Genomic DNA, 18433 nt, shown 5'->3' on the forward strand with positions numbered 1-18433 from the left:
ACTTGATTCAGGGACTGCTGACGGGAACCCTGAAGTGCTGAGATATTCTAAACAAAAGGCTAAGGCGTGAAAAAAACAAGGCGAGAGTCGAACAAAGGCCGCCGTACCGCGGCAAGATACAACCCAATGCGGTGCATGCTCACCGAAGAACCGCTGCTGAAGCGCGGAGCTGGGCGGCCTCCGCGCAACGGCGGCAGGAGGCGGGCCACCTCGAGGCCCCGCCCCTTCGTAACTACCCGCCCCTCCTGCGCCGGACCAATGGGAGCTCGGAATATTAGCAGGTGGGAGGCGCGGCCGGGTTGCTACAGCCGGAGCTGGGCGGCGGCGGCGGCGGTGGCGGTTGCAGCTCAAGGAGTCCGGCGGATCTCGAAGCGTTGGCGCAATGGAGGGACTGGAAGGTGAGGAGAAGAAAGGATGTGGGCGGGGCGCCTGGGGGTCGGGTGGCGGGGGAAGGGTCTACCCTGGACCTCCGTACTGGGGAGGCAAGGGCAGATTCTATAGCGGTGGACCCCGCCGCTCCTTCGGAGGCTGGGATGATTGGGCTCTCTGCAGCCCCAGACACTGTCGAGCTGATGATCCTTAGGCTACCCCTCCTCAAACTGTTTATACCTGATGCGCTCCCCCGCCCTACCCCACGAGCCTGATCTGCCTCTGATAAACGCCTGCAAATCCCTTCCTACCATTTTCTGGTCTGCCTCACCACCTGAGTGTCCTATTGGTAATAACAGCCTCTGACCAAATTTTATTTTCTTTGCAAAGTGGACTCTCCATTCATGTCTGCCGCCTCCCCACCGCCAGCCTTTGCTGGAGCCCCGGGGTGTGTCTCCAGCCTTGAACTGCTGATACTTTCCTTGGCCACTTTCCTTGGTTTCCCTAGGTAACCGTTTTTCCATTTCTGCAGCATCTTTTATGGGAAGGGTGCCGAGAGCATCTCCCGAGGAAGTGTCACTGGCCAGTTTTAGAGCCGGGACAATAGGTTAACAGAAGGGTTTAAGGGTTTATTCACGAGGACTCTGTAAGGAAAAGCCAACATTGATTCTTTATCTTTGGGTTTATCTTTGTGCTGTACCAGGACGCCAGATTTTGCTTTGTTCCCAATTCTTTTCACTTGTCTGTTATCTTTACCTATGTTATCCTGGTGTAATACAGCATTCGCTTATAGACAACAAAGGAAAAAAAGAAAACAGCATTAGCAACAGCGGTTTCAAGATTCCTTTTCAAATTGTGCTTAATCCTTCTGAAGAAGAATAACCCTAACACAACGGAGGGATACTGGTGCAATCATTTAGCTTTTTTTCCTCCTCTTAATTTACATAGATTCAGGTGGAATTAATAAACAGAGGCATTGAGCTCTGTATTGTTGTATGCTGGAGAGTAAATTATTTTAGGTTGTGTTATGAAAAGAAAAGTAATAACTGATAACTTTCTGCAATGACCTAGTCTCACCAAAAAGCAAATACAGTAATGAATATGATATTTCATGCTCTTGCTCCTAGGTGACGCTCTCATACTAACCATCTTGAGGATGATAGATAATCGAGCCCTGTGATGATTTTCTATTTGTGTGCAGCTGCAGTGTACTATAACAAATGAAGTTCTCGTTCTTTGCTTATTTATTTTAGGCAGATCACTCAAAAGTTTCCATGAAGTAGGAATTGTAATGATATTCCTTACTCAAGGTGTTTTTGTTTAGAGAACTCCTGGAGACAGCTTATTATTTTTTTTTAATGAATTTTCAAACATATGATGGTATTTTAGCATAGGATCATGGGTCCTGCATTTCTTATGAAGTTATTTTAATACACATACAGTGCTTTAGAATGGTTTTTCTGAAGCTTTATTTTTCTATTATTTTATTTAGCATTTGTAATTGAGGCAGAGATCTTCATCTGACTTTTCATTTATTTATGCTAAGCATCTAAAACAATGTCTGACACAAAGTAGGTGTTCAGTAAATATTTGTTAGATAAATGACTTTGTCAATGAGAGGCCCTGGGGATGCAGGAAAAAATAAAAAGTCAAAGTGCTCTTCTCACTGAGCCTACATTTTAGTGATTCTTATGTTTTGGCAGTGCTGACATTACTTTTGAAATCTTACCATGAATGCTTTTAAAATACAATGAAAACCTATTATGATACTCAATTACATGGGTGAAGAAAAACATGAATTCTGCTGTAATATGTTATATTATCATGGGTATTTGTTTTAGGAGTCCAACTTGTGATGTTTCATGTTAAACAGTACTTCTTTACTCATTTAATTTTTTTAAAACAAAATTAAGTTGCTATCATTAACAATGTTGTGTGTTAATTGTAATGAATTATGTTACAATATATGAAATTATTCTTTTTCTAGGGCAAAACAGTTGAATATTGGTAATTTCAAATGGTAATAAAAATTTTTATTTTAATAAAAGAAAAGCTCTCAGAGACTTTTGTTGAAGTTAGTGCCTTTCTTTTTCTCCTCCTCCTTTTAAAAATTTAGCCCTTGTTAAGTCATACTTTATAAAGAAGAACTTTGAGTCTTAATGAGGAATTCATTAATTCATTCCTCTGTGACTTCATTTAATAAACAGTGATACATTGGTACAGTGAAAGATAGAGTTTTTCCCTGTTGGAAATTAAAATCTAGCATATCAAAGGTGTCTAATGAACCTCATATTGCAGTATTCAGTAGAAAATCTTTGAGAATTTGCTTAATACATACCATGTGTGCTTGTGTGGTTAGTTACTCAGACATGTCTGACTCTTTGCGACCCCATGGACCGTAACCTGCCAGGCTCTGTCTAAGAAATTCTTCAGGCAGGAGTACTGGAGTGGATTGCCATTGCCTTCTCCAGGGGATCTTCCCGACCCAGGGATCAAACCCCAGTCTCCTGCATTGCAGAAGGATTCTTTACCATAGTAATTGAGCAAATATAGTACTGCTTGGCATTAAATTAAAAGGAATTAAACCCATGTTTTTAATTGAAGCCAGTTAGAAGACTAAACTTGATTGTAAAATCAGAAAACATATGGACTCCTGAAAAATTTTATTGAAGATTATCATACTCTTGGGGCTTCCCTGGTAACTCAGCTAGTAAAGAATCTGCCTGCAATGCAGAAGACCCCAGTCCGATCCCTGAGTTGGGAAGATCCCCTGGAGAAGGTATAGGCTATCCACTCCAGTATTCTTGGGCTTCCCAGGTGGTTCAAATGGTAGAGAATCCAAGTGCAATGAAGGAGACCTGGGTTTGATCCCTGGGTTGGGAAGATCCCATGGGGAAGGGAACAGCTACTCACTCCAGTATTATGCTTGGAGAATTACATGGACAGATGAGCCTGGCAGGCTACAGTCCATGGGGTCGCAAGAGTCGGACACAACTTAGCGACTAAACCACCACCGTGCACTATAGGTATGTCTAAAGGAAATAAAAGTAGTTCTAGACCTGGGAAAGTTCAATCTCTAAGCTTTTCATCTGTAAAATGGAGAGAGGACAAACCCTAAGCAGGTTTTATCCATATGTATTGTCATTCCTTTCATAATATGTTGATAAGTCATTATTAACCATTGTGACAGATCTTCCTGCCTAGTCCTCTTTTGGACTGCTAAAATTAGTAGGGCTTAGGGTATTGCCCTCTAAAACTTGATTAAAGTTTGATTGCTCTTTTCTAATGTAGCTCTTGATGTAGTTGAAGAAAGCCATGCTGTCCCTTTAGGGGTTTTTGTTCGTTTTTCCCTAATCTAAGCACTGGTTTAACTGATAATTAATTCATCATCTTTACTAATTTATCTTGATTCATTTTTTTTTGGGTACTGACTTTGATGCCATATTATTTTAATAGCCAATGTATTGGACAGATGTGTGCTTGGATCCTTGCTTTGTTTCTTTTTAGCTTTGGAGCTAATACATGCCAATCTACCTGAACTATATTAAGTATTAAATGATGTAACATATATTAAGCATTTGGCAAACTGCCTAGTACATAGGAGACCCCCTTTAGTGCTTGTTTATTGGATGGATAAAAATCCCAGGAAGTGTGTTAGAACCTTAAGAGTAGTTCAGTGTAGGTAAAACATAGCAGACTTGGAAGGGGTTGTGGGCAATCTCACTAGATAATTGTGGCAGCACAATAGACTGGAGAAGGGAGAGGCTGGAAATGTTTTGATTTGAACTAAGGCAAAAGCAGCAGAAATTAAAAAGGGGAGATAGGTAGAGAAGACATTTCTGTGATGGAGAGATGAAATAGAACTGCTGGATGTGGGAGGGAAGAGGAATCAAGGATAAAGCAGTTTTGTAGCTTGGACTAAGACGTAATACTATCTTTAACCAAGAGAAGGACAAGTTTGGAAGATGAGGTAATGATTTTGGCTTTAGCAATGTTGTATTTGTATGGCATATCTGGTGGAAAAGTTTTATAGCTGCCTGTAAATATCTATCTGGAGTTTTTAGTAGTCATTAGCTTATTAGTGACAGAAAATAGGTATGTTTGCTCAGCGAAGCTATATTTAACAAGATGAAGAAAAAAAAACTTGGGGGAACTGATGCTTTAAGGTTGAGCAGGAAAGGAAACTAGAATAGGGGGCAGTCTTTAAAAAGGCTTAAAAATTGTCAAGAAAGGGAAGAGGGGGAGAATGAATATTTACTGAGTATGCTGGAAAAAGCCTGTAGCACTTGGTGTTCTTAGAGACCTAGGTACTAACCAGTTGCAACCCTGCTGGCTTCTGAAATCCGAAACACTTGGGCTTAGGAGAAAGAAATATCACTGACGCTGAGAGAGAAAGGGCTTTAAAGGTAGAAGGGATTGGTCAGCAGTGTCTCATGATATAGGAAGGTCAAATAAGGTGAGGATTCAAGAGGCATTTCAGTTTGACAATTAGTAGATTAATGGTAATCAGTTACTTCTCTTTCTCAAGGTCTTTGTCTCCTTATTGAAGAAACTTTACCTGATCGTATGTACTTCCCAGACACACACATAATATTACGACTGTCTTCTCTCTCTTTACTCTGTTCTGTTTTTCTGTCGTTGCACTGTGCTTTTCACTAAAAAACATTTTATAAACAGTGTTAGTAGCTCAGTCATGTCTGACTCTGCGACCTCATGGACTGTAGCCTGCCAGGCTCCTCTGTTCTTGGGATTCTCCAGGCAAGAATACTGGAGTGGGTAGCCATTCCCTTCTCCAGGGGATCTTCCTGACCCAAGAATGGAACCTGTGTCTCCCACATTGCCGGCAATTCTTTACCATCTGAACCAAGCCCGTATAAACAGGTAAATATATTAAATGTCAGGTAGTGAAAAAAAGTGATTTTTTTCCCCCCAAAGAGTAGAAGCTTGGTAAGATCAGGGTCTTTGATTCATCTTGTTTGCCTAATTTCATCCCTGTTTTCATCCTATTTTCATATTTCATCCTATTTTCATCCATTTCATACCGAATTTCATTCCTGTTTGCCTAATTGCTAGAACAGTTCCTGTCTCATGGTAGGTGCTCAGTAAGTACTTGTTGAATCAACATATGTGTCTATTTTAATACATTGTTTAGTCCTGATAAAGCTTGCCTGTATTTCACATTGGGAGTGAATGAAAGGTAGAGAGGAGTTAGTAAATGTAAGCCAGTGTTTCAAACAATATGCTACTCAGGATATTGGTCCTAAATAACTTCTAGGCACAGAAAGGATTTCTGTTGGGGAAATAACGCATACTAAATCTCTCTCTCTTAAGACTGAGGAAGTTCTACTCTAAGAAAACCTATTTGTTTAGCATTTTCCAAACATTTAACCATAAGTAAAGGATTTGAGGGTGATTGGTAGAAGTAGTGGAAATGACTAGTCAAGTTCAGAATGGATAGGAATGGAAGTACCGCCAGGAATGGCTTATCAAGAAAATGCAAGTCACTCTGAGATCAAGAAAGTGACCAAGAGGTAGATTGTAGAAGCCTGTCGTTAGAGTGCTTGTGTATTTTAAGAGTCCAGAGGTGGAGCTTTCTAAGTTGTTTTAGCAGTGGTTTTTCCTGGAGTGCAGGTCACTAAAGTGAACGAAGGGTGAAGACTGTGTGCTGAGTAGGTTAAGGGTGACTGTGAAATATTGAAATCTAGGATGAGCTGAAAGACGAATAGCTTACGAGATACTAGAGATCATTGACCTGGAAGTAATTCAATTTTTAAAAAGGGTTGTAGGGGGAAAGTAGGAAAACAGCTGCCATGTGCTTCAAAAGAGAGGTTTATATTGGAGTATGGCTGATTAACAGTGTTATGATAGTTTCAAGTGGATAGCAAACAGCCTCAACCATACAGCTTTTGCCACTCAGAAGAGAGTAGTAGAGTTTGCCTCATGCCCTGGAGAGTAGTATTTTTTATTTTATTGCTTGTTGAGCATTTTTATGTATAACATCTCAGTTGATCCTCTTGAATTTTAAGGTAGATGAGCAGATATTATCTTCATTTAACAGATGTTAAACTTGAGGCTACCTATATGACTACTCATACATTTTCTTATAGTTCATTTAGTGAAAACTTTTCCAACAAGGAGAGAGACATCATGTTCTTTGCTCAAGGTCCTCGCAGATTCTCAATTCTGTGTATAGACAAGTGGAAGTCACTTCCTCGACATCTTGCAGTTGGTCAGTCGGTTTAATCATTCTTATTTATGACCAACTTTCTTTTTTAAATATAACATCAGTAAGGGAGGTGTCTTATTATCCATATACTTTTAAGGTAGATTTTATTAAATAAATATGCTATATTTATTATGGTGTATTAGAGTTAGAAGGGGTGCTCCTAGGTCATTTAATCTAATATCCTTATTTTATATAAGAGGAATTGTGAACCTTAGAGAGGTTTAATGTCTTGCCCAGCAAGTCATAGTTCTAAGTGACAGAGCTGAGACTTGACTTAGATAATATGAGACAGATTCCAGTGTCTTTTCTATTGTAAAGAATATTAGAACATTGCCATTAGGGCAAATTGTGGCTTCGTGTTCTTGCTCCAGTGTTCTTGCCTGGAGAATCCCAGGGACAGGGGAGCCTGGTGGGCTGCCGTCTATGGGGTCGCCCAGAGTCAGACACGACTGAAGTGACTTAGCAGCAGCAGCAGCAGCAGTGGCTTCGTGACTAAAGCCTAAGCTGCTTATCATGACCTGTTGGTAGACATTCTTTCCAGGGGATGTTGATGCCAACACACGTGACATATTTTGTGGATTATAGGGCTATGCTGTATAAGAGAAAACTAAATTTATATATCTATTTATTTTGAATAACGTAATGACTTTTAATTTTTTCTTGTTTTTGGAAATAATTTAAAATGTTTTCTCTGTAATGGTATTTCCTCTTTTTTATGCCTTTGGTGATAATAATTTTCTTTTTCTTTAAATACAATTTGAACATGTTTGATGACTTGTAGGAATTAATCCCAGGAGTTGATTTTATGGTAGTATTCTTGTTGCTGTTATATTAAGTTTTAAGCTTTTGTATTAAAAAAAAAAAATGGAAGAGGATTTGGTTCTTAGATATAGAACCAAAGAAGTAAATCGTGTAGACTGTTGGCTTTATCAAGCAGTGATTGTATGTCTCTATTGCTTGGTACATGCTTGGCAAGTAGTAGGGACTCAAGTAGGCACTCACATTATTTCCATGTGTTAACTGATTTTTCTTAACAGTTAATTTTCAAAAGATTTTGCTTTGTTATCTATTTAACAAGGAAATACTAAAATATACTTCGAAGCAAGTAACATGTGGTACTATTCAGCATTTTATATTGATACATTTTTAAATCATTGTTTGGGATTTGAAGGAAGACAAGAAAACTATAAACAGGCAAGTAGTATGTGGTATCACTTTGACAGTCATTATGAAGACATTCTAATCTTCATGTTTCTAATGGATTCAGCTACCAGCAACTGCCTCAGCTTTCTGGATAATTAATGGAATTAAGTGATCCAGATAAATGAAGTTGCTTTGATCTCCCTAAATAACCTAGTCTTTGGTATTGGAAAGGACAAATCAGGCAAAGCTTAGCTATGCTTTTGTACTGTTCACAGCTTAACTGCCACCATCCAGGCATTGACTTCCACTTGAAATGACAAATAGTTACTCTCTGCCACTGAAATAGGGCAGAGGGACACCTGAAGTATGCAAGAACAAAGCATTCTTCTGTTACTCTTTGATTGTGTTCCCACCAATGTCTGTTTTGATTCTCCTGATAAGTTTTCTGTGGACTCAATAAATGCCTTGCAACAACATATATATGAAGTCAATAACTGTACTTTTATCATGAGTTTGTCACTTCTAAAAGATAGTAGTTTTCTGATAAAAGTTTTAACCATCAGTAAAATCAGTTCAGTCTCTCAGTCATGCCTGACTCTTTGCGACCCCATGGACTGCAGCACGCCAGGCTTCCCTGTCCATCACCAGCTCTTGGAGCTTGCTCAGACTCACGTCGTCCATCGACTTGGTGATGCCATCCAACTGTCTTATCCTCTATCGTCCCCTTCCTCTCCCACCTTCAGTCTTTCCCAGCATCAGGGTTTTTTTCCAGTGAGTCAGTTCTTTGCATCAGGTGGCTAGAGTATTGGCGTTTCAGCTTCAGCATCAGTCCTTCCAATGAATATTCAGGACTGATTTCCTTTATGATTGACTGGTTTGATTTCCTTGCTGTCCAAGGGAATCTCCAAGAGTCTTCTCCAGCACTACAGTTCAAAAGCATCAGTTCTTCAGTGCTCAGCTTTCTTTATGGTCCAACTCTCACATCCATACATGACTACTGGAAAAACCATAGCTTTGACTAGATGGATCTTTGTTGGCAAAGTAATGTTTCTGCTTTTTAATATGCTGTCTAGGTTGGTCATAGCTTTTCTTCCAAGGAGCAAGCATCTTTTAATTTCATGGCTGTAGTCACCATCTGCAGTGTTTTGGAGCCCCCCAAAATAAAGTCTGTCCGTGTTTCCATTGTTTGCCCATCTGTTTGCCATGAAATGATGGAACCAGATGCCATGATCTTAGTTTTTTGAATGTTGAGTTTTAACCCAGCTTTTTCACTCTCCTCTTTCACTTTCATCAAGAGGCTCTTTAGTTCTTCTCTGCTTTCTGCCATAAGGGTGGTGTCATCTGTGTATTTGAGGTTATTGATATTTCTCCCGGCAATCTTGATTCCAGCTTGTGCTTCATCCAGCCCGGTGTTTCGCATGATGTACATGTGAAACATATAAGTTAAATGTAGACTGTAGACTGCATATAAGTTAAATAAGCATGGTGACAATATACAGCCTTGATGTATTCCTTTCCCAATGTATTCAGCAGAAAATATGATAAGGATACTATGTCATCTTAATGAAAATTACAGGTATAGAAGTAAATTTAGGTGTGGTATTTGGCTAGAAAATAAAATGACAAATTGACTTAGTTATGTAGATTCCAAGGAATGCACTGAGTATGTATGTGTGTGTATGATGAAATTTGTTATGTGAAAGTACATGAAAGATGCATTAGGGTAACTTGATTTTGTGAAAATTGCAGAAACTTCTTTATTTAATGAATTGTGTCAGATTCATTAATGTCAGATTATCTCAATCTGCTGGTCCAGTGAATCTTAATATTATAAGTATGAAAAAAATCAACAATTCACATAATGCATAGTAACTAGGTGATCTTTTCCTTAAAGCATAATACTTGTGTGGTTTGTAGGGACAACATTCTTTTTATTCGAGACTCCCTAATCATATTAGGAAGCCACCTCACTAATCTTCACTATTATTTCTTCCCTTTTTTTTTTTTTTTTAGTTTAAAACCATTATATTGTGGAAAATTAGATACAACATAAAATTTACAGTTTTAACCATTTTTAAGTGTACAGTTCAGTTGTATTAAGTACATTCACATTGCTGTGCAGCCATCATCACGATCCATCCCCAGAATGGCTTCATCATCCAAATTGTAGCATCTGTTTTCATCTTATTTTCCTTCCAGTTTTGTATATGTAATTGACATAGAGCACTTGTATAAGGGATACAGGATAATGATTTGACTTACATACATCATAAAATGATTACCACAGTAAATTTAGTGAACATCTCTCGTCTTACATAGATACAAAATGAAAGGAAAAGAACAAGTTTTTTTTTTTTTTTCTTCTGGTGAGAAACTCCCAGGATCCAATCTCTTAACTTTGGTATACAATATAGAACTTTTAATTATCTTCATCATATTGTCCATTGCATCCCTAGTACTTACTTATGACTGGAGATTTATGCTTTCTGATGACCTTCATCCAGCTTCCCAGCTTCCTTCGTCCTCAATTCTGGTAACCATGCATCTGATCTCTTTTTCTATGAGTTTCTTCGGGAAGTATAAAATTATTGGGAAGGATAAAGTACTGGGAAGTATAAAGACTATAAAACTATTTCTGTTCCTGGTGCAAGAGTATAGTGATTTGATGCTTCTCTACATTTCAAAATGATCACCATGGTAAGTTTAGTTACCGTCTGTCATCATGCAAGATATTACAGTATTACCGACCATATCTCCCATGCTGTACATTTCATACCTGTGACTGATTTATTTTGTAACTTAGAGTTTGTAAGCTTTAATTTCTCTCACCTATTTCCCGACCCCCCTCACCACCCCCCACCCCCGAAACCATCTATTTGTTCTTTGTGTCTATGACTATGCTTGTTTTGTAAGTTTGTTCATTTGTTTTGTTTTTTAGATTCCGCATATAAGTGAAAGTATACAGAATTTGTCTTTGTCTTATTTTACTTAGCATAGTACCCTCTAGGCTCATCCATTTTGTCACAGGTGACAAGATTTCAGTATGAACACTGATTCAGTCTTGGGATATTATATTTGTCCATATATTCTAAGTTGTCCATTTTATTGGCATTTAATTGTTCATGGTAATCTCTTATCCTTTGTATTTCCATGGTGTTAAGTATAACGTCTCCACTTCCATTTCTTTTTTTTTTTTTTTTTAATTTGAGCCCTCTTTTTTTCTTGATGAGACTTGCTGAAGTTTTATCAATTTTTTTTATCTTTTAAAAGAACCAGCTTGTATTTTAATTGATTTTTTAAAATTATTTTTAGTCTCTTATTTAATTCTATTTTCTTTATGATTTCTTTTCAGCTAATTTTTGAGTTTTGTTTTTCTTTCTCTAGTTCCTTTAGGTGTAAGATTAGGTTGTTTATTTGAGATTTTTCCTATTTCCTGAGATAGGTTTGTATTGCTATAAACTTCCCTCTTAGAACTGCTTTTGCTGCAACTATAAATTTTGGATCATTGTGTTTTTTGTTTTCATTTGTCTCCAGATATTTTTTACTTTGGGATTTTTTCAGAGACCCATTAGTTGTTTAGTTCTATGTATTTGTGGTATTTTGGGACAGTTTTTTCCCTTGTAGTTGATTCCTGGTCTCAGCATGAAGTTTCTTGATATGATTTCAGTCTTCTTAAATTCATGGAAACTTGGTTTGTGGTCTACCACAAAACAACCACTTGTTACGTGGTTTGTGAATATTTATGCGCACTTGAAAAGAAGTATATTCTGATGCTTTTGGATATAATATTCTATATATGTTAAGACCATTTGGTTTAAGGCCAGTGTTTCCTTATGAATTTTCTCTCTGAATGATACGTTCATTGATGTAGTGGGGTGTTAAAGTCCCCTACTGGTATTTGTGTTATTGTCCATTTCTTTTTTGCTTGTTTGTTTGTTAATATTTACTTTATGCATTTAGGTGTATCTGTTGAGTGCATATATATTTACAATTGTTATAGCTTCTTGGATTGATCTCTTTGTTAGATAATGTCCTACTTGGTCTTTTGTTACAGACGGTGGTTTAAAGTGTGTTTTGTCTGATATAAGTCTACTGCTTAGGTTTTTTAATAAATTTCTATATGTGTGGAATACCTTTGTCCATCCCTTCACTTTCAGTCTATGTTTTCCTTTAGATCTTGATTGAGTCTCTTGAGCAGCAAATATAAGGTCTTGTTTTTGTTTCCATTGAGCTACTCTGTGTCTTTTGATTATAGCACTCTATGTCTATATACATTTAAAGTAATTGTTGATAGGTATGTATTCATTGACACTTTTGAAATTGTTTTCAGGTTTATTTTGTAGTTTTGTTTTTGTTAGTCTTGTTTTCTTCTTTGGATCTCTTTCCTTGTGATTTGATAACTTGAGTATTATGTTTAGATTCCTTTCAGTTTTTTGTGTTTGTGTCTGTTATAGATTTTTCAGTTTGTGGTTTCAATAGCAATCTGTCTATGGCTATTTTAAGTTGATGTGATGTCCTCTTTAGTTTGAATGTATTTTAACAATCCTGCGTTTTTATTCCCCTTCTATGTTAAATGTTTTTGACATATTCTAGATCATTTGATTTTTAATTTCTCAACTACTTATTCTGTCTATGGAAGAGATGACTAATTCTGTCTTTTACGGGCTTTATTAGTGGTTGGTCTGCCACCTTTACAGTGTATTTGCTTTTACCAGTGAGATTTTTCCTTCCCTAACTTTCATATTTTTAGGTGAGGCTTTTTGTTTTTTGGTTAGAGAAGTCCATTTTCATTTCTTGTGGACCTAGTTTCATGGTACTGAACCTTTTAACTTTTGCTTGTCTGGAAAACTTTTTATCTTTCTTCAAACCTGAATGATAGCTTTGCTGAGTAGAGTATTTTTGGTTGTAGATTTTTTTTTCCTTTCATCATTTTAAATGTATCATGAACATTCCCTTCTGTTTTGCAGGATTTCTACTGAAAAGTCAACTTATGCTCTTATGTACATTCCCATGTATGTAGCTATTTACTTTTCCCTTGCTGCTCTTAGTACTCTTGTCTTTAATTCAAGCCATTATAATTACACTGTTTTCTGGTGTGGTCCATTTGGGTAGATTCTGTTTGGGGCTACTCTCTGTGCCTCCTGAACCTGGATGACTGTTTCGCTTCCCAGGTTAGGAAAGTTTTCAGCCATCTTGTCTTCTGATATGTTCTCTGCACCTCACTTCTTTTTGAACTCCCATAATGCAAATGTTAGTATGCCTGATGTTGTCTCAAAAGTATCTTAAACTGTTCTCATTTTTTAAATTCTTTCTGTTCAGCTTGAGAGATTTCTACTACTGTCTCTCATCTTGCTGTTCCAGTCCTCTATATCATCTTAATCTACTGTTGATTCCTTCCGGTATGTTTTTATGTCACTTAATTGCAGTCTTCAGCTCTGTTTCATTCTTCTTTGTATTTTCTAACTCTTTTTGAAACTTCTCGCTGTGTTTTGCCATTCTTCTCCCAAGTTCTTTGAGCATTTTTGTGATTGTTATGTTAAACTCTTCACTGGATGAGTTTCTTAGCTCCGCTTCCCTTAGTTCTTCTGGTGTTTTATCTTCCTCCTTTGTTTGAAACATATTCCTCTGTCTCCTCATTTTGCCTAACTTGCTGTTTTTATTTCTATTTATTTGGTAGGTTGGTTACATTTTTTGATCTTGTTGGAGTGGTCTTTTGTAGGAAAGGTTCTGTGCCTCCCAGCAGCTCACTACTCTGGTCACCAGAGCCTTATGTTTCAGAAGTGCCCCTTATGTGCCTCATAAGGCCCTTCTGATATGGTGGGCTGATTGCTGTGAGTGGTCTAGTTGGCAGTGATGGTCCCTGGTCCAATTGACTGGTAGGCTTGGCCTTTTGTGGATGCAGACTGCCGCTGGTGGTAGGCCCAGGTTATGAGGTGGCTGTACCCTGGGCTTACAAGGCTAGTGCTGGTCCACTGGTGGGCAGAGCTGGGTAGATCTGATGTGGCTGGCTGGAGGGTTTTCACAGATGCTGTCAGCCCACAGATCTACAGCTTTGGGGCCAAGGGAGTCCAGTGGCTGATGCCTGCCCATTGGTGGGTCAGGCCAGGTCCTGAAGTTAGTGCCAGCCCTCTGGTGGGTGGAGCTGGGTCTTGGGTTCTCTGGTGATAGGTCTGGGTCCGTGGTAGGCTGGGGGAATCAAGGCACCTAGTGGTCTCTGTCAGCCTGCTGTTGGGTGAAGCTGTGTCCCTGCAGTTAGCTGCTTGGCCTGTGGGTTCCTGGGACTGTAACAGACTGTAACAGGTGGGCAGGGCTGGGTCCTGGCACTAATAAGCTAGAGGTAGGACTCCATAAGGGAGAAGGCAATGGCACCTCGGACACGACTGAAGTGACTTAGCAGCAGCAGCAGCAGGACTCCATAATGTTTCTTGCTGGCATTAGCATTCCTCCTGGTAGAGGGAGCTCTAAAATATGGTTGCCACTGAGTGCTGATTGCCTGCTTCTCTCTGGGAGGCTCTCCAAGATGCGTATGTGTGCCTGCCCAAGACAGTTTAAAATGACTGCTTCTGCCGTGTGTTTTGGAGCATGCAAGTTTTGTGTGAGTCCTTTAACAATGGAGTCTCTGTTTCCTACAGCCCTCAGGTCCCTTGAAAGTTAGCCCCCAGCCTTCAAAGCTAAACTCTCATCTTCCCATTGCAGGACTCTCTGGATTGAGGAGTCCAGTGTGGGGCTTGGACCTCTTGCTCCCTGGGGAGAACCTCTGCAGTTGTGATTATTCTTGTGTTGGTGGGTAGCCTACCTGAGGGTGTGGGTCTGGACTGCACCATGTCCCCTCCTCTCCTGCTCGTCTCATTATAGTTCCTTCTTTCATCTTTAGTTGTGGAAGATTGTTTCTACTACTACGGGTTCTCATGGTAGCCGCTCTGTAAATAGTTGAAATTTTGTTGTGCTCACAGAAGGAGGTAAACTCAGGATTTTCCTACTCATCTTCTCTAGCCCACTGTAGCCACCAATGTTATTTTTTAATGCTTTGAAGATAAATAATATACATTAATCTTCAGATAAATTTTGTTTTTAAACTTTAGTAATTTACAGTAGAGACAGCCTGTAATTAATTAAGAGACTATGACAAATTGATTTGGTTAAAGTAGAACAAAACCAATTTCAGCAGTATCGGTTTGTTTCTTTTTAAATTACAAATTCTGTGTTCAGCATTTGCCTTTTGACCACTGATAACTTTAAGTCTTGTGCATTTTAATTGGTAAAGTTGCTTATTTCAAAGTAACAAAAGACATTTTCACAAGAACTGACCACTTATATTGGAGAAGGAATTGGCAACCCACTCCAGTATTCTTGCCTAGAGAATCCTGTGGACAGAGGAGGAGCCTGGTGGGCTGCTGTCCATAGGGTCTCACAGAGTCGGACACGACTGAAGTGACTTTGCATGCATGCATTGGGGAAGGAAATGGCAGCCCACTCCAGTATTCTTGCCTGGAGAATCCCAGGGACAGAGGAGCCTGGTGGGCTGCCATCTGTGGGGTCGCACAGAGTCAGACACAACTGTTTTTCGGAAGCAGCAGCAGACCACTTGTATATGAAATTAAGTAAAGACTAAAATTTAGACGTTTAACAATAAGAGCCATTGAATATTTTGACTACATTCTTTTCTATTCTAGAAAATGGAAGTGTCCAAGTTGGAGAATTGTTACCTTGCAAGATTTGTGGAAGAACATTCTTTCCAGTGGCATTGGTGAGTACCTTTTTCCTTTGGTGTTTGATAGAGCTTTAGTGGTTTAATACTTCAGAACAGTGGCAAGATATATAAAGAGACACTGGCTAATGTGCTTTGCTCAAGAGTACCAGTTCCATCTATTCGTTCTTGCAGAGTACTCTCTTTGCTTCAGAGATTGATTGGTCTTTAAAACTCCTCTGTTAGGGTATTTAAGTATTCCTTCCCTTGTGTGGCTGTTGATGAAACCAAAACAAAATACTCTTAGAAATACTCTTTAAAATAATGTATTTAAAGAAGCAGAAGGATATGATGTTTTGGATTTGGTTTAAACCTCAGACAAAAAGCTGGAGCTTGAGATAGATGAAATAAGATTGTTTAAATGTTGGTAATCATTGAGGCAGGGGATCAGTAAATGGAACTAATTATACTATTTTATCAGTTCTTATGTATTTTTGAAATATCCCAAAGAAAAAGTATTTTAATTAAAACTTCCTAAAACACATTATGCATTCTTTAGAATGCAAATACATTTGTATGCAAATACAAATAGAAGCACATCTTATGTTAATATAAAATATCTAGCTAAATAGAGATAAGAAAAAAATCAATATATCATATATTCTGTTTTAACTTCAAATATAAATAGTTATTTATGAATATTTTCATTTAGAATGAAGATTTTTCTCTGAGTATGGCTCTGCTGTTTAGAGTTCTGTCACATTTTATTTTACATCCTTACTATTTCCAGTTTTTCTTTAAAGCAGTGAGAAGGAATTACTGATCCAAAATGGCCACCTGACTACAGACTTCTCTTAAATATTAACAGCTCTTTAATCCTTTCTTCCCCATACTTACTTAAGTAACTTTTTGTTGTCATTGATTCACTGTTTTACAAACCATTTTCAAAACTTTAAGCTGAGTTTTCACGGGGGGAGGTGGTGGTATATCTTTTTTGGCCCTCATTTATTTAATATTTAAATAATCACTGTCAGTTTGTATAATATATCAGTTTTTGGAGTAGGTGCTACATTCTTTTGATATATACTGCTCAGTATGAGGACAGCCATTTCTAGAAAGTTGCCTGTTAACCATGCTTTTTTTTTCAATATATAAGAAATTTTGTTCTAATAGTTATAATTATTGCGTTTGTCAGAATGAAATCCGAAAACAAGTGTGTTTTACAAGTATGTAAAACAATTGAGTATTGATTTTGTATTGAAAATATTAGAGGCTCTATAACATGGAATCAAATAGTTCTGTTTCCTGTTTTCCTAGATAAAGCTTAATATTTCCAACTTGTTCATTGTTTATCAAAACAGAAAAGAAAAAAGTGCATTTAGTATACTCTCTGTTGTTAGTCAACATGTTTTATTTAGGGGAAGGAGAACTATAATTTATCCAGTTAATTTGAGATCAATTAAGAGAGCTTCCATTGTAATGGCTTTAAATGAGTTGGAAACCATATTTTTTAAAAATTACACATATAAAAGAACTATAGGAATGGACTATAGACTAGATAGCACAAGAAAAATCCTTAATGAGTTCCAGAAAGGGGGAGAGATGATTGTGGAGAAAAGACAGAAAACATGACCGACCACCTTGTCTTGTGCTGTCTTAACAAACTACTGTTATGTGAGCTTGAGTAGAGTAAGCCAAATTATTATTATTATGTTAGCTTTTGTAATCCTATTGCTAAAACACTTTCCATTTACATTCCTTTTTCTAGTATCTATTTTCAGGTATTTAGTAATTAAGATAACTTTTTTGCCCCCACTTACTGTGTCTTACATGCATTAGCTTCCATATTCTTAGCAGTGTGAAAACCAGGAGAATATTAAATAACTTGCAATAAAATTTTGGGAGAATATTTATATTTTCTTGTTGTGAGAAAGATGACTTGTAGCATGTTTTATATATATATATATTTAGCTATTAGTTAAGCAATGTCTTATTTATGCCTTATTATTATTTATCTTCAGGTTTTAAACTGATCTCTAATGACAATTAAAATTTTATAGTCTTTTTGTAGAAAAGAAAATGATGTGTTGTATTTCTTTATTTGAACAGAAAAAACATGGACCTATTTGCCAGAAAACTGCCACTAAAAAACGGAAGACTTTTGATTCAAGCAGACAAAGAGCTGAAGGAACTGATATTCCAACAGTAAAACCTCTTAAACCTAGGGTAATTCTATGACCTTTTGAATAGTATAAACCTTGCTGCTATGTGTAATGAAAAAAACAATTATCTGTTATGCTAAGATTGAAGAGTAAGCAGAATTCTGTGTCATGTTCTCAGTTTAGAAGTTATCATAAACTTGTTTATTTTGAATTTCAGCAAAAGCTCCCTTTTGCTGTACCAAAAGTACTAAAGTACTGTCCAACTACAGTGAGGTTTTCGTAGCATTGGAGAGTCAGTTCCTGAGCTATAGGCTGGAAATAATTGAAAAGTCTTCACATGTTCATTGGAACTCATTGTTCATTACTTTGGCTATAGTTTATGTCTCTGTTACTAGTAGTGTAAGCCATATAGTATACAAAAGGAAAGCTGTTAGTTACAAATGCTTTAGCCTAATAAGTATTATCTTGATTGATTTTTCAGCATTTGTGATCTTAGTATGCCTTCCAGGGAGAAGTTTTATCCATTGCTCAATTGTCCACAAATTGACCACTGTCAGCTTACTTACTTCTTTGAAACCAAGCAAGGAATCTCCTATGCTAGCTAATCTCTCCTTAATACCACCTGTCATGATATTTTATTTGCTAAGAATAAATCACATAAATACTTTGACATATTTTTAGAGAGTCATTTTAGTGTAGTAGTCAAAATTTGAGTGCCTGATTTATATGTTTTTGAAATAAACTGTTTTCAGTAGTAATAGCTTTTCCTAGTGATCAGATCAGATCAGATCAGTTGCTCAGTTGTGTCTGACTCTTTGCGACCCCATGAATCGCAGCACGCCAGGC

The 18433-nt window shown here is 37.6% G+C and overlaps 1 protein-coding gene across 5 annotated transcripts in view; it reads left to right on the forward strand.

Moving 5' to 3' along the window:
- Positions 1–243: 243 nt before the first annotated feature.
- ZC2HC1A (zinc finger C2HC-type containing 1A) overlaps positions 244–18433 on the forward strand; it is a 58845-nt gene continuing 40655 nt past the window's right edge. The window contains exons 1-4 of one of the 5 annotated variants that reach the window (XM_055546335.1): positions 270–398; positions 14435–14521; positions 15412–15485; positions 17535–17651. In XM_055546335.1, the coding sequence (XP_055402310.1) occupies positions 383–398; positions 14435–14521; positions 15412–15485; positions 17535–17651 (294 nt within the window). In that variant the 5' untranslated portion in view covers positions 270–382. Of the gene's footprint in view, positions 399–14434; positions 14522–15411; positions 15486–17534; positions 17652–18433 lie in introns of all 5 variants that reach the window. The other 4 variants (XM_055546330.1, XM_055546336.1, XM_055546333.1 and 1 more) reach the window with 4 other exon arrangements.

Source organism: Bubalus kerabau, chromosome 14 (assembly GCF_029407905.1).
Source record: "Bubalus kerabau isolate K-KA32 ecotype Philippines breed swamp buffalo chromosome 14, PCC_UOA_SB_1v2, whole genome shotgun sequence".
Classification (NCBI taxonomy): Eukaryota; Metazoa; Chordata; class Mammalia; order Artiodactyla; family Bovidae; genus Bubalus; species Bubalus kerabau.